Source organism: Desmodus rotundus, chromosome 12 (genome assembly GCF_022682495.2).
Source record: "Desmodus rotundus isolate HL8 chromosome 12, HLdesRot8A.1, whole genome shotgun sequence".
NCBI classification, from domain to species: Eukaryota; Metazoa; Chordata; class Mammalia; order Chiroptera; family Phyllostomidae; genus Desmodus; species Desmodus rotundus.
This window is the reverse complement of record NC_071398.1, coordinates 35289085-35308491: the sequence shown is the minus strand read 5'-3', so window position 1 is coordinate 35308491 and position 19407 is coordinate 35289085. Positions and strand designations below refer to the sequence as shown.

The window sequence follows — 19407 nt, the reverse complement described above, 5'->3', positions numbered from 1 at the left end:
CACGGCCGATCCCCAGTGCCCCCAGCGGCTGAGACCGCTAGAGGGCGCCGAAGTCTGGCTGGTGGTCCGGGTGGGGGCCCCGGCGCTGCCCTGGTCCCGAGAGCACCCACCCTTCAGCCCCAGCCTAGTTCTGGCCCCCCGCGTCCCTGGAGCCGGACGGGGGACGCACTGCAGGCCCTGCTCACTGGCGTCTCCGAGCTTCGTTTCCTAGGAGGCAGGAAATGGTCCGGGGGTGTGGGGGGACGGGCGGGGCTCCAGGGAAAGCGGAGGAAGGGGAGGAGGAGGTAAGAAAGGAGGAGGAAGGGGCAGCGGACACGAGGGCCTGGGAGGGTCGCCCCGGGCACTGGCCGCGGCGCCGTTGGGAGTTTTTGCGGCAGACATCTCCAACGCGCGGCGCGCGGAGAGGAAATGGCGCGTCTGGCCCCGGGCGGCCTGCCGGGCGACCCCCTCCCCCGCGGTGGCCGACCGCGTGTCCGCAGACGTCACGGGCGGCGCTGCTCCACGGAGAGGGGCAGTCAGGCAGAGACCGGGGGAGGGGGAGGGGCGGACTTGGCCCCCGGCTCCGCTCCAGCCCTGGCAGACTCGCAGCCCAGTTTCTTCCCAAGTCCCGCCCCTGGCCCCGGGCGCCGCGGCGGCGGCTGCTCCCCTCTTTGTAACCGAGGAGTCAAGAAATGTGAGAAACGTGCCCTGTGTTACTTATTTGGGAGCCGAAAATTTATGCCCAGCTGAAAGCGCCCGGGGAAATATTACATCAGATGAAATGACAATGATTAAAATCAGCTTCTCCCCCGCCCCCTTCTGAGCCTGGAGGAGGCCCGGGCGCCGCGTGGCCGGCCGGTGGGGGGCTGGGCGGCGGAGGGCACCGGGCCTGGGCGCACCGCTCCCGGGAGCGTCCGGGCGGAGGCCCAGCGGGAAGGCACCGGCTCCGGGAGAGGCGGGTGGGAATCACCCAACGAAAGGAGGGAAAACAGTGCATTTCTGTCGCCGAGCGCGGCAAGCGCGGGCCCGCAGAGCTAATTGCGACTCTAATCCTCTGCCCCGCGGCGCAGCCAAGCCCCGAGCCAGGAGTCGCCGCGCGCTCCCGCTCGCGCTCGCCGCGCTGGGTAATTTGGAGCCGAATCGTTGCCCTTTGCGTCCGGGTTCGGCCGCCACGGGGCGCGGGCCACGGGCTCGGGCGGGGGGCTGGTTTCCTCGCCAGCAATCCAGGAAGGCCGCTGGAGAGAGAGGAGGGAGGAGAGGAGGTGGGAGCTGCGGGAGGGCAGCCGGAGAGCGGCGCGAAGAGGAGGAGGCGGCGGTGGTGGCGGCGGCGGCGGCGGCGGCCGCGAGGAGGGGAGGAGGCGAGGGGAGGGCGGGGAAGGGAGGCCCCGGCGCGCCGCGCCGCGAGGGGCCGCGCGAAGCGGGGGCCGGGGCGGGAGGGGTGGGTGGGGGGGAGGGTTGGGGGCGAGAGAGAAAGTAACTCCAGGACGAGACCGGAACGACCCGCGCAGCGAGCACAGTCGGTGAGGCTGCACCAGGCTCCCGAGACCGGCGGCTGCAGGGGGCGGGGGCTGTGCCCGAGCCAGATCCGCCGCTCCTGCTCCGAGGTAAGCCCTGCGCGAGCGGCCACCGCTTAGCGCCGCGCACCCCTGTCCCCAAAGTGGCTGCGATACAGAGAAAGTCTCCCGGCCGGGGTTCGGACCTGGGCGGGGGCGGCTGCTTTGTCCCGGTGCTGGGCGGCGGGGGCATCCAGCACAAAGGCCTGGCGCACGAGGGGGAATTTCCCACGTGAGCTGGTCCTGGCCTGGGGTAGACCCTCCCCACGCGGGCGGGCTAGGCGCTTCCTGCTGCGCGGGGCGGGAAGGGGGGGCGGGCTCAGGCCCCAGCACTGGAGCCTAAGTGCAGGGCCGGCGAGTTTCTGGGGTCAGAACTGGGCTCACGCAGTTGGGGCTTCGGGGGCGACCGGGGTCCGGCATGGCGCTCAAATCAGAGAGAAAAAGTCTCTAACGGGACAGAGGTGCGTCCTCTGACGCCCACCCTGCGAGTGCCAAACGGGACGGGAGGGGTCGGCGCGCTCTCGGCCGTCCCAGGTGCGCCGAGGTTTGAGGCTCCGGGGCCGGCTGCGCGGACACGCGATGGCCGCCTCCGGGTCCCTGCTGCCCGCCGGTACTCACTGCCTGGACACGCGCACCGGACACAGTCCCAAACATCCCTCGTTCCATAACCGAAGCGCCTTTAGGTCTTCCCTCGATCCCCACCCCGACTGCAGAAAGATAAGCTTCAAGTTTTCACTCCATCTCTCAAATGTGCATGAAGGAATTTAACTGCATCGAATAACAGCATTAGTTTCAATTATTTTTTTTTAAGTCCCGCCAACAATAAACTTTGAGAACAAAAGCGCTCTTACGTCCTTAATTAGGCAAGCTTCCCATCTGTGGTCTCTGTCTGCTTCTTGATTTAACTTTGCCCTCCGCCCCCAGCGCACACCCCCCCCCCCCCACCCTGCCAGGCTCTTCGGGTTCCGCGGCCACCCGGGCCCCGCGGCGCCGCCAGCCTCGGACCAGCGGGCTCCAGGCGCCCAGAAGTTCACACCGGCCAGCGGGCTTAGCGGCGGGGCTGGCGCGCACCAGGTGGCCCGTGGACCTCGCTCCCGGCCTAACCCCTGGGCAATTCTGCAGGCCCCTGGCAATTTCGCCCCGGGCTGGCACCCAGGGTGCAGAGCTGAAGAGAGCTCGAGAGGCGCCTTCTGTTTACCTTTTATGGTTAAAATAACAGCTTAGCAAAGAAGCGACTTCACGACGAAGCGATTTAGAGAAATCGTCTCAAGCTGCCGCGGCTCAGCCAGTTTAATCACCCCCAGAGAGCTGAACAACTGCGAGCACAATGGGACACAAAATCATTTTGTGTGTAAATGAGCGTGGCATTCTGCTCGCTTCCCTCTGCTCCGGCGGGCGGGGCTTGGCGGTGGCGGGCGGCGCGGGTCCCGGAGCTCCCGCCGCAGCTCTCAGAAGCTGGTCAATACCCAGCCCGTTTGGGAACCCGCGGGCCCCGCAACAGGCTGTTTGGCCAATGCTCGGGTGGGCCGCGGTGCTGGGGCTGGGTCATGGGTTTGATGCTGGTGTTGGTGGAATGAACTTGTGTCTCTTACTGCACCCACTTTTATGGCCTCAGCAGTGGTCTCGGGGAAAGGGTCGTTGTCCAGCACAGATGCGTTGGTCGCAGAGAGCACTGGAGGTTCTGGTCAAGGCGTAAAGCCTGGGGCTTCCAACGGTGAGTTTCCGGTTTGCCATGAACATCAGGTTGTGCTTGCAGTGGAAAAGAGGCTGGAAGAGAAGGGGGTTGAGCAGCTTGCAAGCGTGATGGGTACTTGGTGTTAAGTGTCACTTTAGAGTAGTGCCCTGGTAATAGGGGAAACACTCTGCGGTTCGCTTTAATAGAATTCCCATCAGAATGCCTTCCAGCAGTTTATCCTCAGCGTGGCTCCCCTGACTCCTCACCCAGCAGAGCCTCCCACCACCTCACAGCCTATTCTTGAGATCCGTTTTGGTTTCTCAGAACTTCTTGAGATAAGCGACCTGCTTTTTGAAAAAGCTAACTGGTACTCAGGAACGTCAAAAGCAGCAGACCCTGAGCAGCCCCCAGTGAGGGTGTAAATTAAACATCTCTGTCGCTAATAGCTTCCCCACCCAGTTTCATGTCGGGGGGCCTTTCCAGGACACCGAGGACAGAACAAATCTTAGGAGAGTAACCTTACTTAAATTTGCATGATTTGATGCTTATGGGACCTTGGTCCATGCTCCAAAATTGGATGTTAAATTTCAAGGCACAAAGTCAACCCTTAAGGGAGATTGCTCCCTCAAGGCTTAAACCTGTTGGTTAGGCTTGTGGAAGCCAGTGGGGAGGGACATTCACCGGGCATGTCCCCCCACTGCGCACGAGATTGGAAAGGGCTGCATAAACCTGCTCTTGTGTAGGGCCTGTACAGTGCCCTGGGGTGGCTTCTAAAGCCTGAGGAGCAATCCATGTTCCTGTGGCTGTGGAGCAGAGGAGAGGCGCTGAGTGACTGGGGAGGAGCAGGGGATAGGGCTCATTTGCTAAGCTGCTGTGAGTTCCCTTCTGGCCAGCTCTCTGATGCCTCGGGGGTGTGATCCCAAGGGGGGTGGGATAGTGAGGCACATACAAGACCATTCTGGGGGTCTAAGATGTCCTGGGCTCCCCAGCCCGTGGAGGGTGGGGGGTCTTCTGTGCACAGTGGTCCCCAAGGTTCTCTTGATGCAAGAGGAGGCACGCTTGGTAACGTGGCTCTAAACCCACAAAATACCAAGAAAATCAGATTTGTTCTGAAATATTTTGGGCAGTTATGGTGAGCATATGTTTCAGTATTGTCATTTGCTGAATTAGCAGACATGGAGCTGCCCAGAAAACCTCCGTGTGTGTGTGTGTGTAAGTAATTTGCTGTGGCCGGAATGTATGCTTTGGGGTATGGGGACAGGATAGTGGTGGGTGGAATCTGGAGAATGCTGTGGAGTAGGCATGGGGTCTAAGACAGCATGTACAGAAAGGACAATGTTAAGTGTCTGAATCCATGGGAGACACAGCGCCCATGACTACTGAAGAATAAGCCCTCTGGTTTGTTGGTGCTTCCCACAGATACTCTGGGCAGCGATGGAAGCCTAGATGCCTCACCGCAAGGAGCGGCCGAGCGGGTCCTCGCTTCAAGCCCAAGGCAGCGCCGGCACTGAGGTGAGAGCCAGAGGGTGGGCTGGTCGGCGCCAATGGCCACCTCTTTGCCCTCTTTATGAATGCCTGGTCACCGCTGCGCTGGCTGCCCTTCCTCGCAGCTGCGGCATTCAAGAGATGGCTGTTGAGTTGCTGTACAATATGTATTTTTTGAAGCAAAAATGCTCTTAATTTGATGTGAAATTTACTACATGTATAAAACCCATCGCCTTAGGTGCTGAAGAAGTCACTAATTTAGAGGTGTCTCGTTACCGAGACAAACTTGCAAAAACCCCTGAATCCCAATTCACAAATTGGTGATTCGTTTGTCAGGGGATATTTCACATCTAACACATAAGCCTGCGACCTTTAATTAGAATTTTGCAGTTTGTTTTATGCCCCTGGAGGCTGACACCTTGAAATTTTTTTTTCTTGATTTCTTATTGCTAATAAGCATCTTTCTTTTTCCCTCTGGTACTTTGAAGAGAATGATGCAAATACACTTAATTATAGTGGTGGCCATAATTTGTCAGCTGAATATGTGATCAGGCACAGGCACAAGTGATCTGAGTAGATCTGTGATCACATTGGCAGTAAAGGGAGTGCACAGCGCTGTTGTGGAGAAACTCCTGTCTCTGCCGCGTTTCTGTCTCCAGGAGGGAGGAAGCATGTCCCGGTTGTCTCTCACCCGGTCGCCTGTGTCTCCCCTGGCTGCCCAGGGGATCCCACTGCCAGCCCAGCTCACCAAGTCCAACGCGCCTGTGCACATCGATGTGGGCGGCCACATGTATACCAGCAGCTTGGCCACGCTCACCAAGTACCCGGACTCCAGGTAAGAGCCCAGCGAGCCCCTTGTAGTAACGGGCGTGAGGTGGTGACTGGCAGCACCTGCAGCCTGCTGCCAGTGGGGCCTGACTCCTTTGCCGGCAAACACGCAGGGCTTTGCAGGCCCACACAGGAACTAGGGTTTGGGAGGCCGAGTCTTCCTGTCGAAGGCTGCTCTGCACAGGGACTTGTGATCCTGGCTGCAATGGTAGTGCTAGGTGGAGCTTCTGACCCACCCTCAGAAGCCACTGATTCAGAGCCAGTCCCACCTGCAGCTAGCCAGCAGCTGACTGGGGAATCTGACACGCTTTTAGGTTCCTTTCAGGTGGGAGTCAGGCCTGGCCTTTTCAGGGGATCGTTTGTGAGCAATGCTATGTACTTCTTGGGGTCATGTTCCAATTCTATCCCTTGGGAAATCTCATGCGGGGAGGGAGGAAGGGAAGCTACACTTTGCCATCTTTGTGGGTTGGGTGGCTACTGCTGGACCTTGAGGGCTAGCAGCAGGCTCCCCGGGCTGGGTGTGGGGAACGCACTGGCTGCTATGGAGAAGCATAAGCCTCATACCTCATCAGCACATAGTGTCTCTGACCAGGGCCCTCCCAACCTGACACCTCACACTCTGCAGAGCTCCCTGGCCCCCCTGCCTTGTGGGCCTCTCTGTGGGAGATGCTAGGTACTGCCGACTCCTGCTCTTGCCTCTTGGGCATTTCCCTTCCAGGGGCAGACCTGATTTCCCATTGGCATAGCAGCAGGGCTGACCCAAGCTGGGGTGGGTCTCCATGAGCCTGTCCCAGAGGTAATGCGGCGTGCTGCCTGCTGAGCCCACCGCTTCTTGCGCCTGGTGCAGTGACGCTGCCACTGTTGGGGGCTGAGCAGCAGGAGAGCCAAAGCTGTGGGCATCACCCGTTTTTATACATTTAAAATAGCAAGAGGAGTCCATTGATCCCCCTGACAAAGAGGGATCCTCCGTGGGAAGCTTTCTGGTCAGGCTGCCCCCTCGTCCGTGCGGCTGCTCAGAGCACAAAGGGCCCCGCGTGTGCGGAGGAGGCTGTTGGTGCGGCGCGGGCCGGGGCAGAGCCCGCCATGGAGCTGCGGTGCTCACCTGTGGAGGGAGCTTTGAGGTGGGATGCAGTGTGCAGTCAGAATCCGGGGATTCTGGGGAGCAGATGGCAATCAAGGCTTCATTTTCTTGGCCCCACAGAGGCTAGGCCTGAGGCACTTTGTGAACTTGGGTCTTGGCGGGGGACGGAGGCGGCAGCAGTGTGGGCCTATGCCCTAGCTTGCAGAGCCATCTAGGACAGGAGATGGATTCAGCCTATTTAGTTTCAACTTTTCCCTCTGTGGCAATCCCAGGTTGTTTGAGATAGATAACCCCTAAATCGATTGATGATAATAGTGAGTGAAATTTATAAAACCCTTGCCCACAGTCTCTCTGAAGAGAGTTTCCTGAAATTAGACACTTAACCTTCTGGAATAATCACGGCCCAGGCCCACAGGGAATGGCCTCCCTATCCCTGTGTCCAGGCTGTTACTTGGGAGCAGTGAGGGTAGGGGTGGTCCTCCCCCAGGCCCACAGTGCAGCTTGCCCTGGCCTATGGCCCTGCTCTGGTGGGGAGGGCCCTCTGGTGGGGAGCTGAGGCCCCTGTGGCCCCTTGGCTGCAGGACGTGCCAGAGGGGGTGGCAGTTTGCATTCTTTCCTGAGGCTGGGGCTCAAGAAGAATCTGCTGTTCTGCATGGGTGGCCTCTGGCTCATAGGGGGCCTGCTGCTTTGGCCTAGAGGCCAGGGGGTGATATGCCCTGTAGGACAGCCAGGGGACAGGGGGTAGAGCCAGGCCTGAAAAGTAGGTTGGGCAGCTGTGCTGGTAAAGTCCCCTCCGATCTCCTCCCTCCTTGAGTGAATCATTAAAATGAAAAAGAACTATTTGTCACCAATTCTGGAAACCAAGATCAATCCTCTACCCGGTCTCACTTCGCGAGTCACCTGGAAATAGAGTGTTAAAAGTGCTGAGGCCCCCTGGGGGGTTTCTGTGTAGAAGTGCTGAAGGCCCTTGCTGGACGTTGGTGAGAGAGACCAGGGGCTCATGCCCCCAGGCCCTTGGGTCCCTGTGGCCACAGAACTGTGCCTGGGCTTCTGGATCTTGGCTGGTGGGAGGGGCTCTGACACCAGGAACAGTTGCCACCACCGGCTGGCCCAGGAACAGCTAGCTGTCAGTCATTGCCCAGCAACAGCAGAACACAGCTGCCAGGGGCTGGGAGTCGACTCCCTGGGGCCAAGGCTGTGTGGCTGTTGCCACTGTAGCTTCACTCTCTTGTCCCTCTGGCTGTGGGAAGTGACACACTGGGATGTCCAGGAGCTTCAGAACTAATAAAATCTTCCACTGAAACATTGAAGAAATTGGAAACAATGCTTAAAAAAAGAGAAAAACAGATCCTTGTCAGCTGTGGTCAGAACTGGCCAGCCTATGCTATGCCTTGGAGGACTTCTAAATTCGGCACCCAAACCCTGGGGCCTCCCTCTGAGGGTGGCCTGGGGCAGCAACGTAGTAAGGCCCTGTGTGCATCTGGTGCTCCTTTGCGGAGACTGACCTGATCTTCCCTCAACCTGCTCACATTCTTAGTAGCCTCAGACCCCAAGGGCACGAAAAGCCTGGTCCTGTGAAGAGACACTGAATCATGGAAAGATCTAGAACCAACTAGTCCTGAAATAAAGCAGATTGAGCACCTTCTAGTCTTGGACCAATAAATAGCCTAGAACCCCATGAGCCCCAGGGTGGATCAGGAGTCCTGTAGGTCCCCAGCCTTGACACCTCAGGCACATTCAACGCAGCTGGGACGTGGCTGGCTGCTCAAGCAGGAAGGGTGAAGAAACTTCCACCAGGAGGTTTCAGCTTAGGACTGGCTGGCTCACCTGTGGAGGCGGCTTTTACTTCTGTCTGCCGATGCCACGTGGGACCCCCAGCTGTCTGATGGTGACTGCCCACGGCACCTGACGGCCATGCTTAGTCTCAGTGGTCTCCAGGGATTCTGGGTGGCCCTCAGTCTGCTGAGGCCAGGTCTTGGGGGCTTGGACAGTTGGAATAGGCCACAGGGCCTAGGAGGCTTCCCAGTAGGGCTGTGTCACCCAGTACTATTGTCACCAGGCCTCAGGGGATGTGGGGTTGAGAGGGCTCGGTGGTCTCGGAGCCCTGAGATGAGTCGTGCCTGGGTGACCACAGTACTGGTTCCACAGGCTCGGGCCTCTCCACACCTCACTGCAGGCTCCGACTTGCGTATGCCCGTCCATGAGGCGGCCTTGCCCTTTTATATACAGCCTCACTGGGACAGGGGCTGGGCCATGTCCCCAGACTGAGAACAGGCCACCTCATGGCTACTCCACACCTGGGCAGACCCTCATGGCCAGTGCCTGAGTGTGTGGAGGACTGTGTAGATGGGAGGCCCTGAAAAGGGCTCTGGGGCTCTAAACCCTCAGCTTCAGCCCAGGTCGTGTGCCCCGGCACATGATAGCAGGGCAGGGCAGAGCCTCCGGCATGGTGACCTGGAACAGACAGAGGACTGGGCTGATGGGGGAGAGGGGCAGGTCCCTGGAAGATCCATGCCAGCCAGATAGTGGGGGGTGCTGTGAGACCAGCTTGCATCAGCTGGACTGGAAGGCCTCAGGTCAGGGCCTCCCCGTTCCCAGGCTGTACAGACAAGCTGCAGCCTTGGGAGCATCGAGCTATGGGCAGGTGTGTGTCCCTGCCTGCTGAAGGATGTCTAGAGGTGCTGTCACTGGGAAGACACTGCCAACCTCCCTCCTGTTTCTGAACCAAGCTCTTGGCTATCACTGCCCCTCTTCGTAGCCAAGCCAGAGCCCACTACCCTGGTCACTGGGAAGGCCGAGGCCTTGGCTCTGAGGCTGCTTCCTCCTCCCTGGAGTGGATGGGGCCAGACCTCAGGTACCCCCCGAGACCTCCTGAGTGTCTGTCAGAACCACTGCCCCCCGACCCCAAGGGCGGGGTGCTGGGTCCTTTCTCCCCTCCCAGGCCCCTCCCAGGTGTGCACATTTTCATGCATTGTGGTGCATGTGCCTGCACTGTGTGCAGACACACCGGTGGGTGCCTACACGGGTGTGTGCACTGCGGCCTCCGTGCACGTGTGCAGAACCTCCTGCCTGCCTCGCATCTCCCTTAGGGCTCTCCGAGTGAGTGGCTGTTGCTGGCTTACCTGTGAGTTTGTCACATGTATGTAGCTATGTCCCTGGTTGGCTTGTGGTGGCTGGTGTGTCCTTTGCCAGGACGTGTCTGGGCCTGTGATTTGTGTGTTGCGAGGGTGGGCACCAGCAGACCCTGTGTTTGGTGCTCAGGTGTGTCACGTCTGATGCTCACCCCTGTGGGTTGGTGAGGTGGATATGTGGGATCCAAGTCTGTCGTGTCTGGTTTATGTGTGTTCATTGTGTGTGTGGCTGTGGGCTGCAGTGTCTCGTGGTTGGGGGTTTTCTGGCTGGGTCTCCCTGGCAAGGGTTTGGCGGGGGTGGCAAGGAGGCTGTGTCCGTGTCCTGCTGTAGTTCTCCAGGCCTGTGATGTGTGTCAGCAGGCCGGTGTGTGCAGCTGGGTGTTTTCTCCGGCTGTGGCTTGTGAGTGTAGGCAGAGTGCGTGGCATGTGGTGCTTGCTGCGCCCGTGGCCTGTCTGACTGTGGCCTGGCTGCCTCTGGTGCCCGCAGACGTCTGTCAGGTTGAGTCACCCAGGTAAGGCCCCTTGTCACGCCAGCAGGGCAGGCCCTAAGGAGTGGGGCTGGGGTAGGTGGACTGACCCTTCCATCGGACATCCCACCCTCCGTCTCTCCCAGAATAAGCCGCCTCTTCAATGGCACTGAGCCCATCGTCCTAGACAGTCTGAAGCAGCACTACTTCATTGACCGGGACGGAGAGATTTTCCGCTATGTCCTGAGCTTCCTGCGGACGTCAAAACTGCTGCTCCCGGATGACTTCAAGGTAAGCCCGTGGCTGCCCGCACTGCCTGTGCAGTGGCATCACACAGGGGACACTGTGACTTCATAAGTGGACCCACAGTTGTCATGGTAACCATGTAAATTAAGCGATGAAGCCAAGGGCTAAATTAGTTTTTCTAAACTAATTTTTTCTCACACTTTTAGCTTACTGATCAGGGTGTGACAACAAAGTAAGCAGTGGCCGCCCTTCCCTGTTCCGTGTTCATCGTGTTCAAGGACCGTCACGTGATGCGGTTACAGGAGTTAGAGGTCCCTAGATCTGTTGCCTGTTGGCCATTGGCAGGGGGAACCTGGATCCAAACCAAACACCCTTTAAACAGAGCTGAGCCACAGTTGCTGGGGCAAGCCTGTCCAGTTCCCTAGAGCCCTGTCTCAGTGCTGGGTCCCGTCGTTGCCCCAGGGACCCTGGAGGGTCCAGGCTGGGCTACCCTGGCTCGCAGCAGCAAGTGTCCTTCCTTCCTTCCTTCTGGCACCCAGAGGGCCAGTGGCCCTGGGGCTGTTTTGTCCTCCATTCAACTTGGTTATTGGGTCCCAACAACCGAACTCAGGCTGAAAATACAGCGAAAGAGGCAGATGAGAGGGTCCTGTCCTCATAGCACTTACAGTCTGGTGGGAAGACGGATGTTGAACAAAAAAGACTTGAATTCCACAGGGGCAAACCCTTCAGAGAAGGGGCCAGGGAGGGTGTTTCTCTGGGAGGGGAAGGAGCATGGGGGGCAGACAGGTGTAAGGGCCTCGGTGAGGAGGCAACGTGGCAAGGCTCAGTACCTTCCTGGCCTGGAGAGAAGGTGTTCCTCTGGGGCTGCATGGACTGGGAGGCAGGAAGGAAAGCTACCGGTTGACATTGGGACCTTGGTAGCTGGCTGAGCATTGGACATTTTACCCTGAATACAGTGGAATGGTTGAGAGCGGTGACTAAGGGAAAGATGATCAGATTTGCAAATGGATTGCCCTGGCTCTTGTGTGGAAAAGGTTGTGGGGAGGCTGGGAGTGGAGGCGATCAGGAGGCCAAGAGAGGTTTTTTGAAGGCTTTGGACCAGGGTGGAGGCAGGAAGTGAAGAGGGGGCAAAGTGGCAGGTTAGACTTGTATTTATGAAAAGGACACAAAAGGCCATGGGTGGGGGTTGGTGGGCGTCAGGGGGCCCTGAAGGGTACTTCCCACCTATATGGCTTCTGTCTGAGTGGATCCATGGAAGCCCAGGGGTGGAACAGGCTAGGGGATGGAATTGCTGGTGGGCCGTTGGGTGCAGACATTCTGGGCTGTGAGGAATGCTGTGGGGTTGTTTGGTGTGCAGATATCCCTGAAGGAGCCATGGGAACAGAAGCTCAGGATGGAGCCCTGAGGACCCTCTGTGGAGGGACAGAGTGGGTCCCCGGCAGCCTCCCTTGGGGTTCCAAAGGCTGGGGCCAGCATATGGGAGGGTAGGCCCTGCTTTGGGGTTGAGCTTCCTTGCCTCTCCCCCAGGGTCCTCAGGTTCACCAGCTGACCTGGAGCTGAGCCCCACTGAGTGGCGTGAGTCATGAGTACTTGGCTACGCAGGGCTGGGGCAAGTGTTGGGTGGGCATGTTCTGAGGGACAGTTGGTGTGAGCCCATCAGCCCCGGGAGGGGGCTGCCTGCCTGCTGAGAGATGGGCTCCCCACCCCAGGCCCCCCCTCACACAGCCTGCTAGGTAGGGCAGGGGCCAGCTGGGCACTGGGCAGATCTTGTCCTTTAAAATCCTCAGAGCTGGGTCTACATCCATTTTATAGAAGAGAAAACAGGCTCAGAGAAGCTCAGTTACTGATGATCAGAGGCTTCAGAGCTGGCAGATGAAGATGCCGAAAACCCAGCCTAGGCAGGTCTGTTTTGCCTTCCTGCTGGGCTGTGTGCTTTTTTAGGGCAGGTGAGCTTTTCCTCCCTGGGATGTGAGAAGGGAGCAGGTCCCCAGGCATGGAGAGTGCCTCAGGCTCCTAGCCTCCTGGTCTTTCCAGAGGTTTCTGTATACTTCAGGGATGAAGCTTCCCTGAGGGCTTGGGGCCAGATGGGAGAGCTCAGGGCATCTGGCACAGATGCGCACCAGCTGCTGCCCTTGGGTCAAGGCTAGACTTCGTGTGCTTGCGCATGCTCACTTGAGCCTCATTTTCTGTACCTATACAATGGGCACAACCATCCCAGTTCACAGAGTGCCCTGGGGTTGGGGGGGGTGGGTCACAGTTCTGTAGAATGGTAAGAGGAGTCGCCCCTGGAGTTGGAAAGGGCAGCCTCCCACATACCACCTCCCTGTCTGTGCGTTCATGCAGGACTTCAGCCTGTTGTACGAGGAGGCACGCTACTACCAGCTGCAGCCCATGGTTCGAGAGCTAGAGCGCTGGCAGCAGGAGCAGGAGCAGCGGCGCCGCAGCAGGGCCTGTGACTGCCTGGTGGTGCGGGTCACACCGGACCTGGGTGAGCGCATCGCGCTCAGCGGCGAGAAGGCCCTCATCGAGGAGGTCTTCCCGGAGACGGGGGATGTCATGTGCAACTCTGTCAACGCTGGCTGGAACCAGGACCCTACGCATGTCATCCGCTTCCCGCTCAACGGCTACTGCCGGCTCAACTCAGTGCAGGTGAGGGCTGGGCTCCCCCCACCCGCCTCACCCCTGCCTCCCCGAAGCCCTCCGGCAGCCGAGACAGGCGGAGGAGGGCTGGTCCCTGAAATGGTGCAGCACTCCGTGCCGTCTCACAGAAGAGGCAACAATGTGTGGATGCATAATTTATGCCCTGCTCATAATTAAATGATGGCGCCTGGGGGATGGACTTAAAAAAATTGATCTGTACTCTTTGTTTTTTCCAAAAGGATGTTCTCTAAAAATTGTCCAGAGTACTTTCCACAAAGTGTCTCCTTTGACAGCCAGAGTCTGAGTTGGGATTCAGATTACATTCAGGTGATAGGAGCGGCAAGTCAGAGGCTGGGCGTGGAAGTGGCCTGGAGCCCGCCCTTGGACCGGCCATGGCACCGAGCAGCTGCCCCGAGCGTTTCTGTGCTGGCTTTCCCTAGATGGGACTACGAGCTGGGAAGCCCAAGATGAGTGGGGCCTGTTTTCCACCAGCTCTTCCAGACGCAGGAGCACACCCCTGTTTCAGGCTTGCGGCAGAGCGGACTCTGGGCGAAAGTCCCCCCGCCCCCATGCACACATCCCACAGGCTGTGGCGGGCCAGGTGTCAGACACAGTGACTACACAAAACCCTCACAGAGGCACAAAGCCACATGGACACAGAGGCCTGCAGAGATGCAAACACAGAGGACACCCCTTCCTCTCCACCCCAGTTCCCTTGAGCTGATGAGCCCTCGGGCCTCAAACATCTGGGACTCGAAGCTCAGGGAAGCAGGTGGCTGCCCAGAGGCCGGAGTAGGGTCTCTATTGGGACAATTAGGAGAGGGGCCTGCAGCCTCGTCTGGAGAGACGGTCCGGTTACCCCCTGGAGAAGAGACAAGGAGTCCAAAGGCTCTCTCTCTCCCTGAGTCAAGGCTGTGGATTCCCAAGGGCAGTGGCATAGGGACCCCACTTAGGTTTGGTCACGCAAGTGGCTCCAGGGCCTGGCTGCTTCTGTCTTGCCTATGTTTGCCCAGCTGGTGGTTCTCCAGGGACCTCTCTGTCTAAGACTTGAGGTGTTAACAGGAAAAGGTAGCTTGCCCAGGCTAGGGCCTGCCTGCTTACCAGGCCAAGCCTGGCAGACTTGGCAGCTGGCATTGCTGACCCCTGTTTCTTCCCTGGCAGGTCCTGGAGAGGCTGTTCCAGAGGGGTTTCAGCGTGGCTGCGTCCTGCGGGGGTGGCGTGGACTCCTCCCAGTTCAGCGAGTACGTGCTTTGCCGGGAGGAGCGGCGACTGCAGCCCACCCCCACCGCTGTCCGGATAAAGCAGGAGCCCCTGGACTAGGCCCCGCCTCAGTACCCACCTGAGGCCCCGTGACCCTGGGCGTGGCCCAGGGACCTGGAAACAGTGCTGGGGAGTTCTGCCTGCACCTGCTCAGCAGTCTTTGTGAGACTGAGGGTGGGGCTGCAGGTTCCGAGGCCGGCTGGGGAGCCCCAGGGCCCCAGGCATCATGCAACAGGATGTGGGGTGCTGCGGGCGTGCTTACCGAAGGACTGTTGATGTGACCCAAAGACACGTCGGTGGGAGCTCTGCCACCAGTGCCCTGGGACCCCTGGGCTCCATAGCCTGGCACAGCGTCCTCCAAGGCCCTGGGGCCGGCCATGGTGGGGTTGGCACAGGCTCCCCAGCCCACGGCGGAGGAGCTCTTCATCCTTCTCCATGTGTGGCGGGCGCCAGTGGGTCTCTTTGCATCAGATGGCTTATTTTTCTACAGTATTTAAAGCAGAAATAACTGTAACTGCCCAAGCCAGAGAGGCCAACAAGGACCAACACTTCCTTACCTGGTGCTCTGTTCTCAGTCAGACATGCAGCATGCCCACCCACACGGTGCAAGAGCTGCCGGGCCCTCCGGCCCACGTGCCCATGGAGTGGGGCTTGGAGAGCTCTGGTCCCTGCTCTGGGGACGTGAAGGGAGGGAGGACAGTGCTGTAGAAACTGAAGCAAGGCCCCCAGGGAGCTGGGCTGCTGGCAGGAGGGTGGTTTGGGTGTGGGGGACAGATGGCTGTGGAACCACCAAACACCCTCACCTTTGCTGCTGCCTGGGGTGCGGGCCACACTTGGTGGGTTACCTGACCTACCAGTGCTCAGGGGCTTCCAGTCTGGTTTGTGTGTCCTCACACCTGGGCTTCTGGAGGAGTCTCTCCCCATCCCAACCAGCCACAGGGCCACATGGCATCCTTACCTCAGGAATGGGTCCCATGGTAAGGGGGCCCACCTGTCAGCAGTGTCCTCTGGGTCCCCACCTCAGGAAGCTGTCCCCAGCTCTGATTTTTCCACACTAATATGCACACTGAATTTTAATGAAATTTGTAATACTAGCCTGCCAGTAAGATCTGGACATAGGCATACCTGGGACTTGCCCCAGATTCCAACAAGGACTGGCCCTGAGGGGTCCTCATAGACCTGCTGCCTCTTAGGTGACAGGCCCAAAGATGGACACCCCAGCTTTGTCACCCTTGACCGAGCTGGCTCTTCCCTGGTGGAGAAACTGCAGACAACTGCTCGGCGGACGGGGCGGACAGCCAGCACCGCGCTGCGTACAATGCCTGTAGACTTGTATATGACTCCTTTAATGTCGTAAAGATGCTGATGTACAGTTGTTGTGTTTGTGTAAACACACTACGTTCCTAGTTCATGCCATAAACTGCTATAAAGCAAAAGACTGAGGCTGTGTCCTGTGCCGAAGCGACATTAGATTCTGAGTTGGATGTTGGGCCTGGGGCATTATGGGTGGGAGTCCTGCCTCTGTCCCTTCAGATCAAGGGTAAGCTAGCAGTGCTCACTGGGGGGGGAGGGGCAAGGTCCCAAGCTGGCTGTTACTCCATTTGGCTCCTCACTGCTGTGACCTGTCCCCCATGGGCAGGACATACTCTGCCCTGAAAGGAGAGAATCTGAGATCTCATTCACGGCTCCTAACATGCCAGTGGAGAGGCAGACAGGTGTCCGGGGGCTTTTGAACCCAGTCTTAGGTGTTTGAGATTTTCTTTCTCTCTGGCTTTCGGTTGAGGTTGACACCCTCTTAGAGCCCCACAGAGCAGTAGAAGGTGGCAGTCTCTGGCACAAGAGGGTAGATGACCTGAGCACAGCACAAGCCCACAGTGTGTGTTTCCCAGAGGAGTCTGAAGTTACAAGAGGACTCCAATTTAAATGAGCCCTGTTGTATTTTTCCTCAAAGCCCTTACGTTCTAACCCATGAGGACCCTTGTACATGCCGGGTACAGGCCACCAGCCTCGATCTGTCTGGAGGACGAGAGCACAGCCACTTCCTGTCTGGGGTTGCAAAGCAGACGCCAACCCACTGTACGGTCTAATTTGCTGGACAAACTTGCTAGCCTTCTCCTTTGCTTAGCAACGCGCTTCCAGTTGGCACATCTGCATTTTGGCATCTGAGGTTCACATCGGAGAGGAGGAGAAGGCGTGTTTATTAGGAAGGAAGTCTCGTGAAAGCAGCTCGTTGCAGCGTTGCATCCGGGGTGAGAGCCAGCATGCTTACTGACTGGTGGGGATGCCCTAGCATTTGAAGCAAACCAGATTTTTGAGTAAACCATAGTGCTTTAAAAAAAGTACCTTACTGAACATTACTTTTAGTTCATTTCTTTACTAAGTAAAGTCAGGAAGCATGACTTTACATAAACGGGAATTTCTGAATTTGTAGAGAAGTACTTTGCTCCCATAGTAACACTAAAATTCTAATATGCATAACCCCCTAAACAGTAAGTGCCAAGGGTTAATTCCTTTAAAACATTTATACTTCATACACAATACTTCCTGGAATGGATATATTGTAAGCAATCTTTAGACCAAATGCCAGCAGTATAAATGTTAAATTCTGCTCTTTGTAAACCTCAAAATAATTATTTTTGATTATAAGCAACTGGACAGAGAGCTGTTCCAATGCCTCCAATTCCCGCCGGCCCCCCATCCGTGCAGGAGAGGCCTGGGCAGGCCAGCAGCAGGCGGCTTCTGCAACTCCAGCTTACATGGGGCTCAAAGCCAGGTCACAGCACTAATAATATCTTTTAAAAAGTGTTTTTTAAAACCTACCACTTGACTGTGTTCCTTAGGGTAAATAAAGGATATTTTATAAATTATATACGCAGATCTAGCGCTTTGTTCTGATCTCCAGAGGCAGCCACAAGAAGGTACTGTGGTGTGGATGCCTCGGGAGCTGCCACTCCTCACACCTGGGGCGTGGCTTGGCCACTGAAGAGGACCTTGAGTAGCTCAGGCCCCCAGTACTGAGCCTTCCCCATCTGAGGAACTGCTGTGAAGGGCTGGACTCTCCGCAGCAGGGGCCTAGCATGCACCCTGCTGGGAGTGCTGGCGGTGCAGGCACAGACTTCCAGACTACCTTCCTGTCTCCTGAACCCCCAACCTGAATTCCTGCGTTCGGGGTGTATTGGGCCTTTTGCTAAGGGCAGCTTCCTGCCAGCAGCAAGGCGAGCAGTGATGTGCTGTTAGAAGCATCAGAGTTTTCTAAAGTGCCCTCAATGGACCACAACGCCAGTGAGGGCTGAGGGTCAGAAAGAAGGGCTGACCAGGGACTTTCCCTGGACTCACAGCCCCTCCTTCAGTCCCTGTCCTCCCATCTCTGCAAGTCCAGGGGCATTTCTCCCTGAGCTCCCAGCGGAAGGAGAGCTCACACAGCCTTTGGGCAGCCCCTACCCCTCGTCCCCAGCTGATCTTGTCTGGGACACTAGATGGCAGCTCTCATTTCCTGAGCCCCAGAGCTGGGCAGACAAGGCACCTGCCTAACCCAAGGTGAGCTCTCCAAACCTTAGAGCCACAGGCGGAGTGGGGGCTCCCTTGGGGTCAGAGGCCCCCCCTGCCGATGTGTATGCAGGCATTGCTGCCTGTTGGTTGCTGTTTATCCACAGGGAAAGGCTCTGTTTCTAGTCCACCCTCCCACTCTCAGTGAAAGGATGCCTTGTACAGAATGTGTGCGATTTTAGGGTCACAGGACTTCGACCTATGTGGTCACGGAGGCTTTGGACACCCATTACCAAAAGGACCCCTGCTCACTGCAGAGGCCCGTGTCTTCCCCGCCACCCGGTGAGTGCCATGGATTGACGGCAACGTGCCAGGCGCATGGCGGGCGAGAGCTCACGAGGCTCAGAGAAGACGCTTGTTATAAAATTACCGGGAGAGAAATGTCCGTATCATGTTTCAAGTTTGTCATGGTACCAAACATGGATCACCCCCAAATTCCTTGACTTGCACGTGGGCTGACAACCTCTGAGGCCTCACTGTTGGCATTGCCACAGTGAACCAGACTTCGCCGAAAATCTAACAAGAGACCCAAGGAAACAGGCAGGCACAAGCCTGGGGGGAACACAGCTGTGAGTAAGGCCTGGAGTCAGCTGCATTTGGGTTTTTGCCTTTATTTCCATCACATAGAACAGCCAGTTCTGGACGTTGCTCTTCCTTGACCCAGGATCATGGCTCCAGAATGGTAACAAGTGGATGACCTCCTCACACAGATGTCACAAACCAGGACAAAGTGTCCAAGAGCAGGGGCAGAGCAGGACTGGGGCCCGGACGGCCTAGCCAAGCCCCTTGAGGATGCCCACCCTGCCCCCAGGGACACAGAGACCCCACATGCTGGATGGGATGGGAGCCACCATCCTGCCACTGGCTGGAGCTATTCCTGGCCAGGCCTGCTCCTCAAAACCCGTGTCTAGCATGTCACTAGAGCTTCCTCCTCTGTGCCCTGGACCCGGTCCAGGACTCCCAAGGAAGCTGTGGTTTGGGGCGCAGAGTCTGCTACAGCAGGGTGGGGCAGCAGCTCCCACTCTGGACGCGGGCCACACCCTCTTGGACTCAAACACACCCCCATTTCCCGGGGCCCAGGGAGTCACGCCTCACCCTGCAGCCAAACAGCAGGAAAGCAGAATTGTACGAGTACGTACAAGGTCCTGGAATTCTCGCCCAGTTGCCACACAGAGTTCGGAGCATAATTGGGGGAGTTGTGCAACTGCCCTGCCGAGAAGCTGGGTGTGCTGCGGGAGCTCTCCAAGTTCTTAGCCCTGGCGTCACAGAGCCTTGGGACAGAGCCAGATGCCAGCATTGCCACCTTTGGGTGGCACCGACAGTCTCACCCTGATAGGGTGGCATTGTGGCTCTACTGAGAGCTGGGCAGCCCAGGCCCCTGGTGGGCAAAAGGGAATGAGTGTTGGGCAGTGGCAGCAGTCCCACCTGGCAGTGCCCCATGAGCGCTGGGCCGCCCCCAACACCCTCAGGCTGGGCGCACACCAGCTGCTGAGGGAGGAGAATAGGGGGCAGCACT

General features: G+C 57.9%; 1 protein-coding gene across 6 annotated transcripts; it reads left to right on the top strand.

The window, feature by feature from the left end:
- The first annotated feature begins 1429 nt into the window (after window positions 1-1429).
- Window positions 1430-17212, top strand: KCTD15 (potassium channel tetramerization domain containing 15). 6 transcript variants are annotated; one of them, XM_024577656.2, is made up of 7 exons: window positions 1430-1583; window positions 3151-3246; window positions 4627-4719; window positions 5352-5527; window positions 10346-10490; window positions 12789-13094; window positions 14247-17212. In XM_024577656.2, exons 3-7 carry the CDS (start codon window positions 4654-4656, stop codon window positions 14403-14405), a joined length of 852 nt encoding a protein of 283 aa, XP_024433424.1. In that variant the 5' UTR covers window positions 1430-1583; window positions 3151-3246; window positions 4627-4653; the 3' UTR covers window positions 14406-17212. The 6 variants fall into 6 exon arrangements, with proteins under 6 accessions (XP_024433424.1, XP_024433427.1, XP_024433423.1 ...); XM_024577659.3 differs by having other exon boundaries at window positions 3148-3246; window positions 5415-5527; XM_024577655.2 differs by having other exon boundaries at window positions 3148-3246.
- Window positions 17213-19407: the final 2195 nt, after the last annotated feature.